We start from the raw sequence: 18074 nt of genomic DNA on the forward strand, positions 1-18074 counted from the left end.
TTCCGGAGGTGTGTACATGAGCAAATGTCTCCATTCAAACTGACACAATAGCCACGAGAGGAGAGATGCTTACTTTGGTGCTGATGATGGTCATTGGTGTCCATTAGTGGCTGTATGTAGCATTTGGGTGCTAGCATTGTATCACACATATTTTTTCCTTCACTCTGAATTGATAATGATACCAGCACCACTGTCATTCAGTTTCTGTGGTGAAGGTTTTCCATGCCACCTGCAGCATGCTCCTGATGCTGCTTCTTGAGAGTGTTTTAGAGCTGCTAATTGTAAGCTCATTTCATATGTGCTGGTATCCAGCTGAACCTGTGCTGCTGTGTCTACTTCTGTAGCTTAGTCCATTCTGGGTCCAGTATGCTGGTGCATCTTGGTCATGAGGGCTCCGGGTCTGCTGGCTATGTCATCATTTACTGCTGCACTGGAAACATTGTTTAGCAGTTTATTTGCAATGCCATCAGCTTTATCTGTTAAAATGCTTGAAGACATCTCTGTGTTTGCTGACAAAGCTGTCTGAATGTTAGTTGGTAGCCATTTAAGCCACAACATGCGAATAGGATTTTCAGATAGCAATTCTGTTCCGGCCAGGATCTTAACGTCAGTCAAAAACTGTTTGGGAGACCTGACCCCTAACTGCTCTTCCCACAGTAAATTTTGAAGATGTACTGTAGCTCAGGTAACACTATCAAATTCTGGATTTGACATTCTTTCAATCTTACGTAGTGCTGAGTTTTCAACACCTCTTCAGCCTGGACAATTTGAATTTTGTTTAAGTGAGCTGATGTGCAATGAGACCTTTCCACATTGTTTCTGATTCTGTGCTGTTCAAAAATGCTTTTGCCTTGCATAAACCATAGCTGTTGCCTTGTTCACTAGAATGGGAGCACTTTTATATGTTGAGAATCCTACCTTGTATTGCTTCTGGGGGTTACCTGAGGTGCTTTGATTGTTCTCCTGATGGATTTCCTCCATTTGTCGTGGGCAGCAATGTTTGCTGCTGCTTGCAGCCATTGTTTACAGTGAGAGTAGTTGGAGTCATTGTTGAGAGAATGCTCCAAATTCATGTTGTATTCTCTTCATTAGATCACCACTATTAGAATTTAGTTATAGGTACATAACAACTTCCATGCAGAATTGATTGGAGTATAAACCAAACACCAGACATTTATTAACAACTTTCTAGATACATTCCTTTTTTCCCCACCTCCCTGCTGAACAACATCCTGACATTGTGTCTGTTGGCAGTCCAGCCCCCACACACTCCACCAGACAGTATTTGTCTCCCTCCCCACCTTCCCCTTGCCCACCCCCTCCAGATTGCTGCTTGCATCCCACATGATGTTGCATTCTGGCCCAAGATGCTGGAGTTAGTGTCATGTGTACATGAGTTGTGCTTGCTTGTGTGTATGTGTGTGTATTTTAATAATATTAAAGAGGAGAAACTTCCTAACGTTCTGAAAAATTATTATTGTGGTTACAAATTTTTATTGCCTCTCTATACAAGCATGGATGACAGTGGCTAAACGTCAAACTGATCAAATTTTATTTCTTGGCCTCTACACAGTAAAGCATGTTCCACTGTGGCTGATTTATCAGTTTGCCCGCATCAAGAGTTTCTCTTGTGTTTATCTAAATGGGTGTGAGTCTTTCTTCCTTGTTTCCAGTATACGCTTAGTGACAATTACATGGGATGTTATACACATCAGTTATAACAAATGAATGATATACATCTTTTACATATCTATCAAATTCATCTATTTTCCTAATGATTTCAGTTTCAGTCCCTGCTTTGCCATGTTCCAAATGGATCAGTAATTTTGTTTGTAAAGAGGAGGAAAACTTTCCCATAGGCATCTGTTGTTCTTCATCAGTCCTGTAAATCATTTTGGTCACAGTGTTCTTACATTTAGATTAACATTTTCCTTGAAAGTCATCTGTAAGTACTGAATCTCTGGTTGATGGGTTAATTTCTTACGTAAGTGCTAATCTGTTGTTGTTGACATTTTGTTCACGTTATAGAGCAAAGTTCCTTCACACATTTGATTATTGATACATCCAGGAAAAGCAGCTGCATGTTACTCTCTTTCTTCATTGTAGTACTTGGGTCGATACTATTGAAATGTAGGAGTAACGCATGCAACTCCTCTTTGCCATAGGTCCATGGTCATTCCCTTCAGAGAACACACTTGCCATCTTGACCTGTTGTAAATGGTGTAGCACTTGTACCAGGTGGCCCACAAATCATTGTAGTCAAATGTTGTGAAATTTATTCAGTTGTGGAGAATCAGCACAGTAAGGTGGGTTGATATGGAGATGTGACAGGATGGCAGCGAGGAGCTATCATGTCCATGACCACACTATGAATAAAGTTTCTCAATCAACACGCTCCTTCGAACATAGTTCTCCAGTCAAAACACTCACTCCAACATGACAAGCTGGAGATGGTTCTCTGATGTTTCTTGGATGTTTTTCACACCATAACTTGACCCCACTCATTCAGATTATCAAGGAAATAAACCAGGATGTTTAGTTTAACATTCTTATTGAGCAAATGTTAACCCTTCTACCATGTCTTTATGATGAGTATGCTGTGAAAATTTCTTGTTTCTCTTAATACCACCATAATTTTCTCTTGATTTATTTGCAATTCTCATCTCTCGTTTACAAGTTGCAGTTTTATCCAGGAGCATACTGTAACCATTGAACCATGCAGCAGACATACTTGAGAAATGTAATCCCTGAAGTTTCCTCTTGCTTTCAACTGTGCCACATTACTAAGAATGTGTGGCCATGTTGGATAATGTTACAAGGCCATACCAGTAATTATCTAAATTGTTGTTCCTGCAGCTAATAAAAAGGCTGCTACCCCACAACAAGAACCATATGTTATGCTGGACTTCCTGCAGATACATTCTGATGTAGTTGCATCTAAGATAGGACCATCTGTATTGTAAAAACACTCAAGTCATCCCATTACAGCATAGTCTATGGTTCATAAATGGTGGAGAGGGAGGGGAGGGGAGATTTGGAGCAGCTGTGAATTACATAATTAACTAGATCTGTAGATCTATCTTTCACACAACTCAGAGGAATGCTAACTCACAAGCAGCATCTAAAGATTTTGTTTGTGGCCAATGAGTGAATCATATGTTAGATTACCCTAAATAATATAATGAATGGAAGCTTCTGAGTGACAGTGCCATGGAAGTGTATCATTTACACCAATACTACATTTCATGAAAAGCCTCTTTGAAGGTTTTGTATGCACCTCTTAATTTCATTAAGTTCATGTGTGTTTCCAAGGTGATTACTTTTGTGCCTCTATTTCTTCATGTGACATACTTTTCACATTCACTAATGTAATTGAGATACAGGAATTCCAAATAAATAAATAAATGACGGAAGTGTGGAAAAGCATTGTTGTATAGGTGCCCATCATTGTAAGATAGTTTCTTTGTTGGCGAATTTTCAAAATTGGTACCTAATCCTTGACCGTGAAATTGTTCACTTGCTTTCCCTAAATATCTGCTAATTTTAAGAACTTACTACAAAATGTACAGTTTTCATCATCTTCTTTTATAGTTCACATTCTGTCAGATTCTATCAGAGTATTTGAACAAAGCTGCACAATTATCTGATCATCAAATTACCTTCCATTAGGAATGTGGGTGTACTCAACAACTGTGATATGACTCTCAATTGGTAGAGCACAGTAATCAGTCATCTTTTTCTTTCAGGTTTTAATAGGCAAATCTAGATTTCGGCTAGCCATTATCAATGTCCTATTTTATGGTATCAATGCATGTCCTAATACATCAGTCTTGTACTAGGACATGCATTGATACCGTGAAATAGTGCATTAATAATGACTAGGCACTAGCCTAAATCTAGATTTGTCTAATAAAACCTGAAAGAAAAGGATGACTGACTGCTGTGCTCTGTCATTTGAAAATGAAATCTGATCAGTTCTTGATAAGATTTTAATGTGATGCAAAGCTTTATTAGCTGTTTTAAATGTTCAAAAATGTAAAGTTTTGCGCTTCACAGAAAGCAAAAATGGAGTGGCTATACTGCAACTGTAATATCAATGAATCAAAACTGCAATCTGTTCTCTCATACAAATACTTGGGATAAGCAATATGTTGGGATGTGAAATAGGAAGATCACAAAGGCTCAGTCTTAGGTGAAGCAGATGGCAGACTTGAGTTCATTACTAGGATTCTGGGAAAATGCAATGATTCTAAAAAGAAATGGCTCACAAAACACTCACACAACCCATCCTAGAATTTTGTTTAAGTGCATTTATACAAGACAGGGTTAAAAGAGACATTGATCATATACAAAGAATGGTAGCTTGAATTGTCACAGGAGAGCATCAAAGAAATGCTGAAAAGCCTAAAATGACATATGTTTGAGACTGATGACAACTACCTATGGACGCCTGATTACACAATTTCAAGAGCTAATATTAAGCAAGGGATCTGGGAATATAAGTCCAGAAATTATCATGAAGGTATTTAAGCAGTCATTTTTCCTGCACTCCATATGGAAATGGAACAGGAAGAAAAGCTTATATTTGGTGCAATGGGAGGTAATCTCTGTCATGCACTTCACAATTGTTTCCCTAGTATGGGTGAAAACGAAGATGTAGATGTAGGCCTATGGAGATGACAAACTTATTTTTAAAGGATGTAATATTTTGTATATTATACATTTAAATGTACCATAACAAACAATTGACAGTCCAAGATGGAAAGGATAGATTGCTTCTCACCATACAGAGGAGTTGTTGAGTTACAGAGAGGTGAAACTACAAAGACTGCTACAATATTAAAGCTTTCACACAAAGCCCATCTTCTGTGGTAGAAAACACACAAACATTCACACAAGCACAACTCACACACACATGGCCAATGTCTCAGGGCCCTGAGACGGTAACCATGTGTGTCTGATATGTGCTTGTGTATGTGTTTTCTACTGCAGAAGAATGACTTTGTCCAAGAGATATAATACTGTAGCAGTGTTTTTCACTGTACCTCTCTGTGACACATTGGCCCATTTATATGGTGACTAGCAATCTATCCTATCCATATTGTTGTTAAACATACCATACTTTATAAACATATTGTACGCAACTAAATGTACCATTTCTGAAATCCATAACTAGTTTACAACCACTGAAATATTTTACCTTTTGATGAAGCACTTACTGCTGATAAACTCTGCTGAGATGTCGTGATTCCCAGGATGGCATCAGGAAGTGTCATAGCAAGTAGGAAAAGTATCCATGCTTCAAAAAGCATTTTCTACCCCTGCAAATGATCATTGCAATTTGCTTAGACAGAACTCTTGGCATATGGGAATATTAAAGTGTAAAATTAAAGTGTTGAAATTGGTTAGTATCTGAGTCAAATTCAGGATTATGGCCAGAGTGTGGGGACCGAGCTCATAGAAACTTGGTATAATTTTTGAATAACTATTCCCTAAAATAAACAAAAGTGTTTTTCTACGCTATTAAATTACCAACTATAATAGTGAGAAAATTTTGAGCCTGTTAAGTCTGAAAGCTATTTTGTAGGTATTTTTTATTAAGAAGAAATATGTGTAGTTCCGAGGGATGGGAGTGGCTGCAGATCCATAGCCCCACCCCCAACCCCCTGTAACCACCTCTGGATAGTGTAAAAAGTTTTAAGTTCAGTGGTGGATAATTTAGTTATATTTTGAATCCAAAATATCACCAAATATGTATAAACTACAGATAGTGAATTTTGTGTTGAAAAACAATACTATGAAAAGGATAGATTGCAACACACCATACAGAGGAGATGCTGAGAAGCAGACAGGCACAACAAAATGACTGATATACAACTGAGCTTTCAGCCAAAAGGCTTTCTTCAAAAATAGGAAACATTCACAAACATATATTCACACAAGCACGACTCATGCCCACATCACCGCTGTCACTGGCCACTGAGGCCAGACCAGAACAAATGTTTGTACATCAGAGTTTTAGATAATTGTCATAATTGTAGGTCTCATAGTTTCATAGTTATGAAGGCATGAAGGCTGTCAATGGATATTTTTTATTTAATCAAAAGCTGCAGAGAGCACAAATTAAATATTTCAGATTTATCTGGAGAGTCTTCATCCATAGACCCTGTAATGTGTAATGTTGTTTTTCTGTCAGAGAGTATTAATCAAGGAAACTCAGTTCTGATCTCTAATGTCTGATTATTTTCTGATCTCTAATGTTTGATTATTTTCCACAGTAATGTCCCTGTTTATGAAATTGAAATGTTTCACCATTAATAACATCTCTCTTGCATTAGACTTTCCTTCACACTGCAAAACAGAGGATCACTTTGCACTACAGGAGTGAAAGTAATTCTGAATAGGGAAACACATAATATGAAATTCCAAAAAGACCATTACTGCATTTGCTTCTGTTCCAAACATGCAGCAATGTCCAACAAAACCACACCATAACCCAAGTGATAGATAGGCAGTCCTAGAGTGATTCAAAGCAAACAGTATTTTAATCTTAGAAAGACTTTTACTAAACAATTTCAGAAAAGCATAAATAATGTTCTGGTATCACAAATCACCATTGTTGATCACGCACTAAATGAAACACGATGTTTAATATAACTTGTATTCTAAGTGGATAGCAAGCTAAAATGTAGTCACCATGTTGATAAACTAATCAAGTTTGACATATTTTGCACTTACATATCTTCTGTAAACCAGAGTGTTAGTAGCTTATTTTGCATACTTTAATTCCCTATTCATTTGTGGGATTATCTAACAGATTAATAGGTTGTTTGGCTTTAGGGCACTCTAGATTGAAATTATTAGTGACTATATTAATTTTTTGTTGGCTAAATGAGGCTAAAATTTATAAAATCCTTCCTTTCAGTACCGGTATGCTAAAAGATTAGTGAAAGTATTGGAAAAAAATTCTTCTCAGTTAGTTAACCTGTCATGAAATAAAAGTGTTTAAAATTGCATTTCAGACACATGTGGCTGATTCATAACTAACAATATAAAAACAGGCAAAACATCCACTCTGACAGCCTAAAAACTTAGCAAGAAGTACTGAAACTACACAAAAACACAAGCAACAGGCATCAATTCAACATCTATGTTGATTATTGAATCGTTTTCTCATGGTTGCCTCCCCCTTGGCAGTCCCCTCCTGGATATCTGAATGAGGGACTATTCCAGAATGTTTTTCCAATGCAGTGATCATCTTGACACTTGGTCAATTACAGGCTATGTGTCCTGTGGGTAGACACTGTGTGTCTTTAATGCAATGGTTTTCATTACTGTCTGCAGTCTCCCCAAGGCAATAGGTTGCCCTGAAACTCTGTCCGATCCGCTGTCTTCTTTGACAAGACCATTGGCTGTTGGCAATGTGGGGGTGACGTCTTACACTGTGAGGTTGTATAGAAAGCTTTCTAACAGACAAACTAAGGCAAGATGGTGGCATATATACAAACTGTCGTAAATTGCTCCATAAATTTTGAGTTATTATCATCAGTAAATTGTTGTTCATGTGATATTATAGTGGAAAAAGGTATTAGAGTATGTTCACTAACGCATTAATGTTACAACTCAAATTGTTTTGTGAAATTAAACTCTGATAAAATCTCGTGTGATTGTGGTCAACTGTGTAACTGTCTCCAAGTAGCAACGGAAATGTGCAGTGCTGGAATTGAACTAAATGTGTTACATGAGATTTATTGTGATATAAATGCACCTAGAAAATACGTAGAATTTCTGGAAAATCTAAAGCAGGTATTTAGGAATCCTCTTGAAAACAAAAACTGTGAATCAGAAAATGCTTACAGCAGGCCTAGGTATAAAAAACTACAGAACAATTTTGCCATTCTAGATGGTGTAAAAGCAAACAAGGAAGACTTTAATGATATTGATTGCCATCTAACAGTTGCTGCTAATACACAAAAATATAGAAATAGCATCGCCCCAAAAAGCAGTAATGGCAGAAATACATATCTTAGGAAATCCAAGTTAGTTGTTTACTCAGACAGTCATGTTCGCAATCTCACAAAAATCTTGCAAAATGAACACAATCGTAGAGCTACCAGCTATGTAAAACCTGGAACCCCTATGAACGAAGTTATAAGGAACATACAGTGTGATAACACTACACAAGAAAATTGAGTTTATTTATAATTGGTGGTGCAAACGATGTTTATTGCAATGAACTAAAAAGTGCGTCCATGACCTCCGGAAAACACCAGATACAGTGAAAAATGAAAGTGTAATAGTGACTGGAGTACCACACAGATATGACCTAATAGAAACGTCATGTGTCAACCAGGAAATTATTAAGGCCAACAGGCAATTTTGCAAAATATGCAAAGCATACAGAAACACAAACTTCTTAGATGTGAAATTCTTGGAAAGGAAACACTTCACCAGGCATGGTACGCATTTAAATATTCATGGGAAAAAGTTCATACGTTCTAGAATAAATGAGATGGCTGAGATGATGTAGGGCCTACATAAAAAATTACATCATGCCTATTATTGTATCAACTCAAAACGGAGAAGCCATATCATCACAGATGATACCAGCAACAAAAAAAGCAGCAGAACAAACACAACCAATACCAGTTACACAAAGTGCACCAGTACAAACAATAATCCAGAAATGCCAACAACAGCATCACCATCAACAGCAGCATCACAGACAGCAGTAACAACAGAAATCCCAGCAATAGCAGGAGCAGCAGTACAAACAATAATCAGAACAGAAATGCCAACAACAGCATCACCATCAACAGCAGCATCACAGACAGCAGAAATCCCAGCAATAGCAGGAGCAGCAGCAGACATGGAAAAAACCATTCATGGGGCAGCAAGTAGACGGAAAAGGACACCTTCTTCCCATCTGAAGGATTTTTTAATTGCAGATATGACGAAAAAGAAGCCACCAAGGTAAGTAGCATTAAATGTCTAACAGTACTCCACCAAAATATTGAGTGTGTAAAAAACAAAGTGCAACAGTTGGAATTCGAGTTAACAAATCTTAGACAGCACTGTTATCTATATTACAGAGCACTGGTGTAAAGAAAGTGAAATCTTATATATTAATTACCCTCATATGTCCAAGCATGTTCTTATTGCAGAAACACAATGAAAGATGGAGGATCATGTATTTATGTTAAGAACAGCATTGAATTTAGAGGTCAGAAATGATATCATCATGCTAAGTGTAGACAAAGACTTTGAAGTGTCAGCAATAGAGATAGTTGCTACAAATATGTCCAAGAAACTAACTATATTGTGTGTATATCATTCACCCAGTGGTAATTTAGAGATATTCTTTTCGAAACTTATACAAAACCTAGAACTAGTGTTGACTCTGAAACATAATATCCTTTTGTGTGGGGACTTAAACATAAATACAACTAAAACAGATGACACCAGTAACACATTTATGAATATCCTACATAGTTTTGGTCTATCATCACTAGTCAACTGTGCAACAAGAACAACCACACATTCATCATCTGCCATTGGCCATGTAACTAAAGATGTAGGCATGGAAAGCTGTGATGAGAATCAAAACTGCATGTATATAAAAGAGTCTACTCTCCATCAGCTTTACAAGAGTTTTCCTAAAAGTTAGCACATGAAAGTTGGGAAGGAGTATACATAGAAACTAAAGTGAATAGCAAGTTCTCCAATTTTATGTCTGAGTTTAAATTTAAATTTGAAGAAACATTCCGCAAAGCATTAATCCCCATTGGAACACCCACCAACAATACAATCCATTTAGGGTTACTAAAGGAATCAGAAAAAGTAGGTTCATAAATTTAGCCAATAATAAAAGTAAAGCTACATGGGCTGTAGTGAAACAAGAAACAGGAACTGTGAAGCAGAGAGGTACAAACACACAAATCAGGAACAAGGAACACTTGGAAAGTAGCCCAAAAGAATTAGCAAATTATGTGAATACGTACTTTAGCAGCATTGCAACAAACTTACAGAAAAACTTTCCAAAAGGTGCTAATCAATCAATACAGAAGCATATAGTAAACTCAGTGGTATTGCTTCCAACTACTGAGGGGGACGTATGCAATGTTGTAAGGCAATTAAAGAATAAAAATTCGGCAGGTTTAGATGAAATCCCAATGTGTGTGCTGAAAAAAAATGCATAAACGCTATCAAAGCTCCACTAACCAACAGAAGTTGTATAAATTAGAGGCACTAGTAGTAAGGGGAGTGGTTCTCAAATGGTTTCGTTCATATCTAGGAAACAGAGTACAGTCGGTAGAGATCACACATGTCTGCAGTGGATCAAAGTACATTGAGAAACATATATCAGATCCACAATATATTATTATTGGGGTCCCTCAAGGAAGTGTACTAGGCCCTGTATTATTTCTGGTGTATATAAGGGATCTCCCGCAATATATCAGCCATGAAGAGAAGAATTGTTTGCGGATGACAGCAACATAGTAATCACCAGTAAGACACCAGCACAAATGTTGGAAAATTCTACTGAAGTGCTGAGGGATGTTCGCAGATGGTCTCAGGAAAACAAAGTAACACTCAATGTAAAGAAAACAAATTCAATATTCTTTAGAATGAGCAGAAAACAGAGTCCCCTAAATTTAAAACTAGATAACATTTCCATAGATGATGTACCTATGACAAAATTCTTAGGGTTGCACATTGACAGCCAAATGAAATGGAATGAACATGCTATGAGACTCTCAAAAAATATATCCAGAACATCTTACACACTTAGAGCCCTTGTATCCGCATGCAGTAGTGAATGTTTGGGAACTGAATATACATCAGTTATGTTCACTCAGTAATCAGTTATGGTATTATTTTCTGGGGAAACAGTGCTCAGAATTTACAAACAGTATTTAAAATGCAAAAGAGAGCAGTAAGAATTATAACAAAAAGCAGTAAGCAGGCCAACTGCAGAGAACTTTTCAAAATGTTAGAAATTCTAATTGTTCCTTGTAAATTTATATTCCAAACCACAGTGTACATCAAGAAAAATATAGAAAATTATAGTACAAATAGCAGTTTTCATAACTATAGTACAAAAACAAGTCACTGTCTTCACCTAGACAGGAAGAATAAACATAAGACTCAAAATAGCTTCTTGTATGAAAGTGTAAAACTGTATAATAAAATGCCGCAGAAAATAAAAGAAGCAGATAACATCTACCACTTTAGGAAAAATCTTAAATTGTATTTGCAAGAACACTGCTTTTACACTATAAGTGAATTCCATAGTACAAAATGATGGTAAATAGCTTTTGTTTCACAATTTTTTGATAAGGAGAAAAAATGATTCTAAATAACTTATATGTCACAATGTTTAACTACATGTAACAACAAACTGTATAAATATATGAATGTATGCAACTGACAACATCCATACATTTTAAAATGTCCACAGATGGCTAAATAAAAAGTAAATAAATAAAAGAGAGCAGTATGTCATCCTGAATGGGGTGACTTCAGCAGAAGCAAGCGTAACTTCAAGTGTGCCCCAGGCCAGCGTAGTGGGTCTGCTGCTTTTTGCGATTTACATAAATGATCTGGTTGATGGTATTGACAGAGGCATTAGACTGTTTACCGATGATGCAGGAAAGTAGTATCACGTGAAAGTTGTGAACAAGTCAATGAGGATTTGCAGAAAATAAATGCTTAGTGTAATGACTGGCAGTAATCTCTCAATATTAGCAACTGTAACCTACTGCATATAACAAGGTGAAAATCCCCATTAATCTACGAGTACAAAATAAATGCCCAGTCTTTTGAAGCAGTAACATCCGTCAGGTATCTGGGTGTGACTATTCGAAATGATCTCAAATGGAATGATCAGATTACACAATTAACAGGCAAAGTGAACTCTAGAATGCAGTTTATTGGTGGAATCCTGAAGCGATGCAGTCCTTCAGCAAAGGAAATTGCTTACAATATGTTAGTTCATCCATTCTTAAGAGTATTGTTCATCTGTATGGGACCCTTACCAGTTGGGTCTGATTCAAAAGATTGAGAAGGTCCAAAGAAGAGTGGCAAGATTTGTGATTGGTACATTTAGCCATCGCAAGAGCATTACAAATCTCATAGAAAGTTTGAAGTGGGACACACTTGCAGATAGACGATGCGCTAAATGGAAGGGGCTGCTCACTAAATTCTGAAATTTGATCTTCGCTGAGGACGTAGAGCATATATTATTAACACCAACTTTTACTTCATGCAATGATCACCATTCAAAGATAAGGGAAATTAGAGCTCATACTGAGGCATTCAGACAGTTGTTTTTCTCTCGCGTGATCTGCGAGTGGAACAGAGGGGGCGAAATATGAGTTTGGCACGAATTGTGCCCTTTGCCACACACTGCTTGGTGGCTAGCAGAGTATATATGTAGATGTAGAGAGTCTTCAGCCATCATTGTTTCTAATTTTTATTCAAAACAGAAGCAGTGCCCTAGTTTCATACTCAAGAACCAGACCATCAGCAGTTCTCTCAATGGATGCAGTGAAGCATGTTGAGTGAAGCCCCAAGGCATAAACACTGAGTATACCTGACACTCCTGCCCTTCCCCTGAAGCAAATTTAATAAGGGGTACCATTATTCACTCATGTTTAAACTGATGATTGGTAGAACACCCCCCCCCCCCCCCCCCTTCCCTTCTGCATTTGCCTCCTCTTGACATGGAACACAAAATGTTTCCAAATGAGAGGAGAGAGCCTTACAGGCTCAGTTTCAATTTCACTGCATGATATCTGGTCCCTGTCTCCCTTGTACTAGTTGCCTAGTCCTACCACCAAAACGTCATTCCATCAGCTGTCAAACAGATGAATAATGAGAGATCCTGTACCCTGTAGAGGAGACAGCACCCACAGGAGATAATAGTACTAGAGGTACCTTTTGTACCTCTGGTATACAAATATCAGTAGCTTTCCCATCACAATCATTCACCGTAGCTTCTAATTGTTTTACAATGATCATGGATATTTCCTGCTGCTTGTGAACAACAGCTATCTCATCCCACACCAGGGAACACCATATAGAGCGGGGACGTGTAGTGCCTGACACAGAACAGTACACAAGTAACTTTAAACTAAGCTTCCTGATTTATATACACACAATCCCCTGCCTAATACCATGTAGGACCCCCGAGAGCTCACAGAAGTGCCACAACATGATGTGGCATGAACTCAACTAATGTCTGAAGTAGTGCTGGAGGGAACTGACACCACGAATCCTGCGTGGATATCCATAAATCCATAAGAGTATGAGGGGGTGGACACCTCTTCTGAACAGCATGTTGCAAGGCATCCCAGATATTCTCAATAATGTTCATGTCTGGGGAGTTTGGTAGCCAACGGAGGTATTTGAACTGAGAAGAGTGTTCCTGGAGCCACTCTGTAGCAATTCTGGACATATGGGGTGTCACATTGTCCTGCTGTAATTGCCCAAGTCTGTCGGAATACACAATGGACATGACTGGATGTAGGTGATCAGATGGGATGCTTGCATATGTGTCACCTGTCAGAGTCTTATCTAGACACGTCAGGGGTCCCATATCACTCCAACTGCACACGCCCCACAGCACTAAAGAGCCTCCACCACCTTGAAAAGTCACCTGCTGACATGCAGGATCCATGGAGTCACGAGGTTGTCTCCATCCACTCAGTAGAATTTGAAATGAGACTTATTTGGCCAGGCAACATATTTCCAGTCATCAACAGTCCAATGTCACTGTTGATGGGCCCAGGTGAGGCTTTGAATGCTTCACACGCTGACACTTGTTATGGCCCAGCATTGAAATCTGCAGCAATTTGTGGAGGGTTGCACTTATGTCATGTTGAATGATTCTGCTGTTGGATATTTGATGTTTTACAGGATTACTGATATTCACGGTACACTCATGAAATGTTCGTATGTGAAAACCCCACTTCATCACTAACTCGGAGACGCTCTGTCCCATTGTTCATGCACCAACTATAACACAATGTTCAGCTCACATAAATCTTGAAAACCTACCATTGTAGCAGCATTAATTGATCTGACAACTGTACTAGACACTTGTTATCTTATTTAGGTGTTGCCAACCGCAGCACAATATTCTGCCTGTTTACATATTTCTGTATTTGAATATGCATGCCTATACCACTTTCTTTGGTGCTGTAGTGTATATATGGTGAACATTAATAAACTGACATTCTGTAGGGATGGATTCTTAGCTGGAAATGGAGGAAAAAAGGTCCTATGAACATGAGTCCAGAAATGTATCATTGCCACAGTAGATGGTGCTGATGAATGAAAATTCCTCTGGCCACGTACTGTATGTTCCTTGTGTGTTGCAGGCTATGTGATTGCTGCAGCACACTGTAAGCAGCAGAATGTTCCAGTACTCATGTCAGGAACAAGCCAAGATGGTGTTTATGTATGCTAAATCAGATGGAAATGAAACTTTCCTGGCAGATTAAAATTGTGTGCCGGACCGAGACTTGAACTTGGGACCTTTGCCTTTCGCGGGCAAGTGCTCTACCAACTGAGCTACCCAAGCATGACTCACGCCCCATCCTCACAGCTTTACTTCCACTAGTACCTCATCTCCTACCTTCCAAACTTTACAGAAGCTCTTATTCTGGAAACATCCCCTAGGCTGTGGCTAAGCCATGTCTCCGCAATATCCTTTCTTTCGGGAGTGCTAGTCCTGCATGGTTCACAGGAGAGCTTCTGTAAAGTTTGGAAGGTAGGAGACGAGGTACTGGTGGAAGTAAAGCTGTGAGGATGGGGTGTGAGTCGTGCTTGGGTAGCTCAGTTGGTAGAGCACTTGCTCGCAAAAGGCAAAGGTCCCGAGTTCGAGTCTCGGTCCAGCACACAGTTTTAATCTAGCAGGAAAGTTTTACATCAGTGCACACTCTGCTGCAGAGTGAAAATCTCATTCCAGATGGAAATGGTCAAGAGGCAGCATCCCTATACCAAAACAAGTAGACTCACAGACACCAACCAGATCACACAACATTTCAAGCCCTATCTGGGCATTTGTGTGATCATGTGTCCTTTCAAACAGATGAACATGCAGGGAGGCAGCGGACAGTGCATACACCATATTTCGAGGACTGGGTTCTACAATATCCTGTAGGATATTGTCCTGTTCTCAGGACCTTTTCTTCCTCCATTTCCAGTTAGGAATCTGTCCCTGCAGTTTCTCAGTTTTATTAATGTTCATCCTCTGTGTGTGTGTTTTCTACATCTCCTCCCAAACCACTGGATCAATTTCAACCAAATTTGGTATACATGCTCATACTGTCTGGAAAGATGTATTGTGGAAGAGATCATACCCGCTAACATCTAGGCAGCCCTGCATGACTGGCACATTTTGACAGCAGTGTCAGAATACATTCCAGGGATTATATGTGCAGATGGACATGGCTGGGCAGAGAGAGTTAGGAGTTGGAGATGGATAGTGAGAGGGGGGGGGGGGGGGGAGTATGAGATGGACACAGTAAGGAGAGAAGAGGAGATGGACAGAGAGAAAGGGGGAAGAGGAGATGGACAGAGAGAAATGGGGAGGAGGAGATGAGTGCAGTATACGTGCTGTATGTCTATGAAGGCAAAGCTGTAGGTAAATGACTAGTTTATGATAAATTCAGACAATACTTCTCTCTCAGAAGAGAAAATTAAAAATAAACATGATATGTTAGTTGTAATATAAGCTAAGTAAATGTAAACCCTATATGCAGATTTACTATGAACTGTACACAACAGTTATAACTTGCAAAAATTTGTTTATCCACACAGATACACAGAGAGTTGGTGAACAACTTTTTCTTTGATGAATTCTTCTCGGGTTATCAGCCGAGTGGTGGCGTCATCTTGTCGCAACGTTTCGATGAGTTTCGCACCCATCATCTTCACCAGAAGGTGAGTTTCGTACCCATCATCTTCGGGCGAAGATGATGGGCATGAAACTCATCAAAATGTTGCGACACGACAACACTACCACTCGGCTGATAACTCAAGAAGAATTCATCATTGGAATACGCTGAGAAAGACTGCAATCACATATAACTCTTTCTTTATTATGATAATAGTGCTAATATTGTATAAAGCATAAACACTTGCAAGCATCCAAAAAATCTCAAAAATATTCCTTTTTCAACTTTTTTCCTTATGTTCTTTCTTTCTTTTTTCTTTTTTTGAATGAGGGTACTGTTACCAAAAGCTGCTAAAATGCAGAAATTAGGTTTACTACTGACAATATAGAAGGGGAGAGAGTTGAACCTTGGAAGACTTTCGAGTCTTTCACCTCTAGCCAGCCATATAACAGATGTTTAAAAATATACTTTCTCATTCCATTTTGAAGTGTGCCACAGTATTTTTCTGAAATTACAAAATTTACTTAAAAAAAAATAAGGTTTTTCCAAATGTGAGAAACTGTTCCAAGATACAACATGGTCATTTATGGGAGGGTGGGACTAGTGTGGACATTTTTTATGTTTCATGTTTTACCTTACAACTATTTGAGGCAGATATTTTGAATTTGGTATCTTTGGATTAACCAGCTTCCACACTATCAGAAGTATTAACGAAATTCTTTATGTATTCAACATTTTGACCATCTACTTGGAAAGAAAGATACCTGCAGTCTGCCCACATTTATCCCATGATGGGGTAAGTGTGCACATTGGCTGACACTGCATGAGGTAAAAGTGGACAGCATGTTTTTGATATAAATAAACCCAAGATTCCCAAAAAAGTGTTATTTATTCCTTAATAAGTGTCACAGATACCAAAATTACCAAAATTAACCTAAAGAAAACTTGGTGTTGTTTTTTTAAACAAATATTGCACATTGCAAAACTAAAATTAAATTGTAGCATCCACCCTTATCTTTCTGTTGCAATTGTTTTTGCAGAAGGCAGGAGGCAAATAATGTCAGACCTTTCTATTGCTGACTTATTTGTGACTATAGGGAACACAAATCTAGATCCTTTTTTCCACAGATAGGGAACAATCACTTCGCCTTTCCCAAATGTATTCACAAATTAGCCTACATAATATTCAAAAGATTTTCTTGGTGGCAAAATGAACCAAAACAAAATCACCAGACCTCACTTCTTCAGCATGTCAACTTATGTAAGGTTTTGGCTTCATCATCTTCTATTTCACAGCATCCCTCATCCTCAGATTCCAGCACAGTGGATGAAAGGCTTTCTGATTCACTGTCCGTATCATCAATGATTTTATTTTTTGTAGATCTCTTCAATTATGTCTTGCTCTGGAACAAGGCCTTTTTTAAAGCTGGTTTCATTTTACACACCACTGCAGCTTCTAAGTCACCTCTGACTGGAGTACTAATGTAAACTGCAGATTTATTTTGCCTTGATATTCCTTCTCAAACCTCAGCTTTTTGGAAAGATCTACAGTCTTCATAAGTTGAAATTTCAGTTAGGTCTCCACTTGAAGTGGAATGTGAAGCATCAGATAAAGTTGTAGGTTTCACATGAGAAGGTGTTTCACAACTTGATATAGAAGCTGCTGGCTGCTCAGTTATTTCTGATGGCCTGAAATCCTTTTCAGTGAATGCCAACCCATTAAGTAGCAACAATCTAGGTACTTTGAAGCCAGAGGTGATATTTTGTAGGTAAAGAAAATTGAACATGCTAGGCCTATCCTTCAAAACAAAGTTATCTCTGAAATAGTGACTGAACAACCAGGATGCATTCTCATCCAGTCAGACGTCGCTATTCTTAAGTATCCCTTAAATGGCCCAACACCGTGATATCTAGTAGATGCATCCTCTGGGAACAATGTGGTGAGAGTGTCAGGAGATTGATTCCAGCATCCCTGGACATACTGATAACCTCAATGCCGATGTGACTTGAATGGTTGACCAGAAGAATGAGTAGATGATTATGTTTTGAAAAATTCATCTGCTTAGTTACAGGCATCAGAACTTTAAGGAAACGTTTGGTTGACATATACCTACATTTGTTGGTGTATCCACTACTTCCATCTGGCACAGCATTCAGAAATTTGTTCTT

The 18074-nt window shown here is 38.3% G+C and overlaps 1 protein-coding gene across 3 annotated transcripts in view; it reads right to left on the reverse strand.

The window, feature by feature from the left end:
- Positions 1-18074, reverse strand: part of LOC126176189 (uncharacterized) — an 81936-nt gene that overhangs the window by 19090 nt on the left and 44772 nt on the right. For 2 of the 3 annotated variants that reach the window (XM_049923331.1, XM_049923330.1), the window contains exon 2: positions 5201-5321. In XM_049923331.1, coding sequence (XP_049779288.1) covers positions 5201-5312 — 112 coding nt within the window. In that variant the 5' untranslated portion in view covers positions 5313-5321. The remainder of the gene's footprint in view (positions 1-5200; positions 5322-18074) is intronic. The other variant, XM_049923332.1, reaches the window with a different exon arrangement.

This window comes from Schistocerca cancellata, chromosome 3, assembly GCF_023864275.1.
Source record: "Schistocerca cancellata isolate TAMUIC-IGC-003103 chromosome 3, iqSchCanc2.1, whole genome shotgun sequence".
Classification (NCBI taxonomy): domain Eukaryota; kingdom Metazoa; phylum Arthropoda; class Insecta; order Orthoptera; family Acrididae; genus Schistocerca; species Schistocerca cancellata.